Here is a 3,382-nt window from a genome sequence, read left to right as displayed (position 1 = left end):
TCCTGATGATACTGGAAACCACACAAACAGATTATACTCCTTGAATGTGTTTTATGGTATTTAGGCAACTCCACACAAACAGATTATACTTCTTGAATGTGCTTGTTCCTGTCCTTTCCTTCCAGTATCATCAGGACTTTTATGGTATTTAGGGCACATTCAAGAAGAACAACATAATCTCTCTTTGTCATTGACTCTAAGCAACAGTGGCAACACCTGATACACATTGTTGCATCTCAGGAGAGCTATATAAGAAGTTGACTCTTGACAAATACGACAAGGTGTTTGATCTCTATAAGTTGTAGACTCTTGACAAATACAATGTGTTTAATCTGTGGCAGATTGTTGTTGCGCATCTGATAAGGACCCAACTGCCAGTCCCTAAGAGATGTTCCTCAGTATACGACTTGGCTAATGATTAACTCGCTAGAATAATCGTGTGAAAGGACGATGAAGTCAGCCAATATCGCAGGAAACGTATATCAACTTTCCTTACTCAATTTTCTCCTGCAGTTCATTTGATTGGGATATTTCTGTGCAAGTATCTTCTTGTGTGTGTTGACCAGAGCAATCCTTATGGAATATCCAGTGTGATGGAGTTTGTAAGTTAGGCTACGCAGCTGAAACAGTCCACCTACCCTAATATTAAACTTAGTGTTGCACGTGTAACACATACCTCACCAGTTTCACACACAATTTGCACAGTCAAACGCTTAGGAGGACAAATCTCCTCACAACATAGGGTTGAAACTTGCCTGCACAGTGTGCCATTCTAGAGGAAGTCATAACGTTTCTCTTATATGTGCTGAGTTAAAGCACAATGTTGGACTACACTACCATCAACATGACTTTTTACATTGTTTAACTCTTTTGGAATGACCCACAATAATTAAAAACACATTTCTGTTCATTTTTATTGTTTTGTGATGTGGTGGACTGTTTTAGGCCTTAATGATACTCATCCTTTGGATTTTTGATTCCTAAATAAACTGCACTCGTGGTGCTTGGACTTTATAGCTGTGCCAAGTTTATAAACATATGTTTAACGATGAATGCTGTTTATGGTAACCTTGGTCTAATTGCACTTATTAAGAAACATGCTTTTAATTGTGCGTGAGTTGTATGACGACCTTAGTGAATTTTCACTTGTAGTAATGGGCTTTTTGGTGTTATTAAATTCGTAAATATGTTTTAGTAATACATGAGCAGTTTGCTTACCTTAAGACTTTTAGTTATAGTATTAGTTTTAGAGGATAGTAAGTCAATAAACGTGTTTTTTTACCATACAAGAGTTATATGATTATCTTGAAGGAGCTACATAGTGGCCAAGTTAATAATTGAGTTTTTAAGTGGTTCATGAGCTCTATGGTAGCTGTAAGAAATATGTTGCGACGAGAAATGAATTATATAATGATTCTTATTATATTACTTCAATCAATATCATCAACGATTAATTTCAACAAAAATATTATATCCTGTCCAAGTAATCACATATTATATGAATTATCCATCCTATTGTAACTTGATCGCTAATATATTTAGAGTGTGTTAAAAATATAAAGAACATTACTTTTAGTAGCTCTCAATAAACATTCATTATTCAAATTCGATGACGAGGAACCAACTTTGAGACTAATAATGCTTGGAGACGGCTTGAATGGGTAATGAAGAAAAAATTTAATATAAGTTTAACATAACAGCAAATGTACATTACTCATTCAAGCCGTCTTTAAGCATTATTAAACATTCATTATGTTATGACATTCCTTAGAGATATACTGATACATCCTCATGGCCGTGGCCACGTTTCAACTTAAGATTTTCGTCATTTTCATGCTGTAGGACTGGGACTTTCCACACTTTGTATGTGATCTGGACATAAAGCTTCCTGGTATGCACGTGGCTTCCTTTAAGTACAGGATGTTTCAAAAGTATGTTAGTATTCCGGATGTAGTCTTTCATATTACAGGTATGTGTAGGGTTAGCATAATATGCAGGAAATAAGTTTCTATACGTTAAGGCTGAAAGAAATTATAGGAAGCCTTAATGTTATTTTTCCCTAAAGGTTTCACCAGTTATGAGTTGTGTATTCAAGGTTTCCTATCTTGAATACACAACTTATAACTTCACATTTTCTTATAGAAAAAAAGGAAATGAGACGAATACTAGGTACTAGTAATATTTACTGGGATGAACCAGTATTGAACTTTGGTTGACTATTTAGGCTTAAAAGACCAAACAAACTAAATATATATATCTTAAACAGGAGTTCATCGTACGTGTTTTTATGAGCATTATTATATAACAGAGAATGTGTGAATTGTTCCCGGCAGCTCTGCAATAAGCTTCTGACGTTAGAATTCGGGGCCCAATCCCCCACGAAGAACACAACGCGGATAGCCCATTTTGCAGCTTTGCACTAAAGCAAGCAGTGTGCATTTTAATTATTATTAATGTTATTAGTTTAAAATCTAAACTTGTTTCATATATATTAATATATTTGTTAAGATATTGATAAATATTTCAATCATTAACTTCAAAGCCAAATAATAAACTACCATGATTGTTTCATGTAAAAGCAGGTAATCTTACTTATCATTTATGTTAAATAACTGCAACTATTTACAAGTAGTTCAACTAGATGGTTATTGTTTTAACGTAATATATTTAATTCTTTGAAAATTTCTAAATTTCCTAAAGAAAGTATCAGACAATTAATTTTATAATATACATTACTATGCAAAAGTGTTAGGACAAAGTCAAAAATTATATTTCAGGCTACTTTCAAAGAACAATGTAAGGTAAATCACAGGTGAAACATCAAAATTGTATTAATATTCATATTTAGTACAATAGAAACTCATTGGAAGTGCTTGAGTTCAGCAAACAGTTAATATTTTGTGTGTACAACTTTTGCTTTAACAACTGCAGACAGTCTTTCAGGCATTGTTGCAACATATTTTATCAAAGTGTCCTTTGGGAATTTGCTCCAAATGTCTCTAATACACTCCCATCAAGTTTCTTTGGGAGGAACTTTTGATTTGTCAAGTTTTTAGTCTATCAAATCCCAGGTCTACTCAATTGGGTTAAAATCGGGGCTCTGTGGGGGCTATTTCATCATTTGAATTACTCCAGCAGCTTTTTTTCTTAGCTAAGTAATTTCTACATAGATTGAATATGTGTTTGGGTTCATTATCTTCTTGGTATTAGAATCCTTTACCAATAATACACAAACCACTGGATATACCATGATGGATCAGTATCTGATGGTACTTGCACTGGTCAATTATTCCATCCATTTTGTAAATATCTGTTGTCGCCTCAGAAGAAAAACCCCACCAATCCATCACACGGCCTCCCCCATGCTTCATGGTAGGTGCTA

At 34.1% G+C, this 3,382-nt stretch overlaps 1 protein-coding gene across 1 annotated transcript in view; it reads left to right on the top strand.

The window, feature by feature from the left end:
* Positions 1 to 3,382, top strand: part of LOC106464675 (transmembrane protein 117-like) — a gene marked incomplete at its 3' end in the record, with an annotated part of 29,916 nt that overhangs the window by 24,980 nt on the left and 1,554 nt on the right. Inside the window, exon 5 of the mRNA XM_022392441.1 lies at positions 1,843 to 1,969. Within this exon, the coding sequence (XP_022248149.1) occupies positions 1,843 to 1,969 (127 nt within the window). The remainder of the gene's footprint in view (positions 1 to 1,842; positions 1,970 to 3,382) is intronic.

Source organism: Limulus polyphemus, unplaced genomic scaffold (assembly GCF_000517525.1).
Source record: "Limulus polyphemus unplaced genomic scaffold, Limulus_polyphemus-2.1.2 Scaffold1715, whole genome shotgun sequence".
Classification (NCBI taxonomy): domain Eukaryota; kingdom Metazoa; phylum Arthropoda; class Merostomata; order Xiphosura; family Limulidae; genus Limulus; species Limulus polyphemus.
The sequence above is the reverse complement of the archived record's forward strand: the minus strand, read 5'-3'. Positions and strand labels throughout refer to the sequence as shown.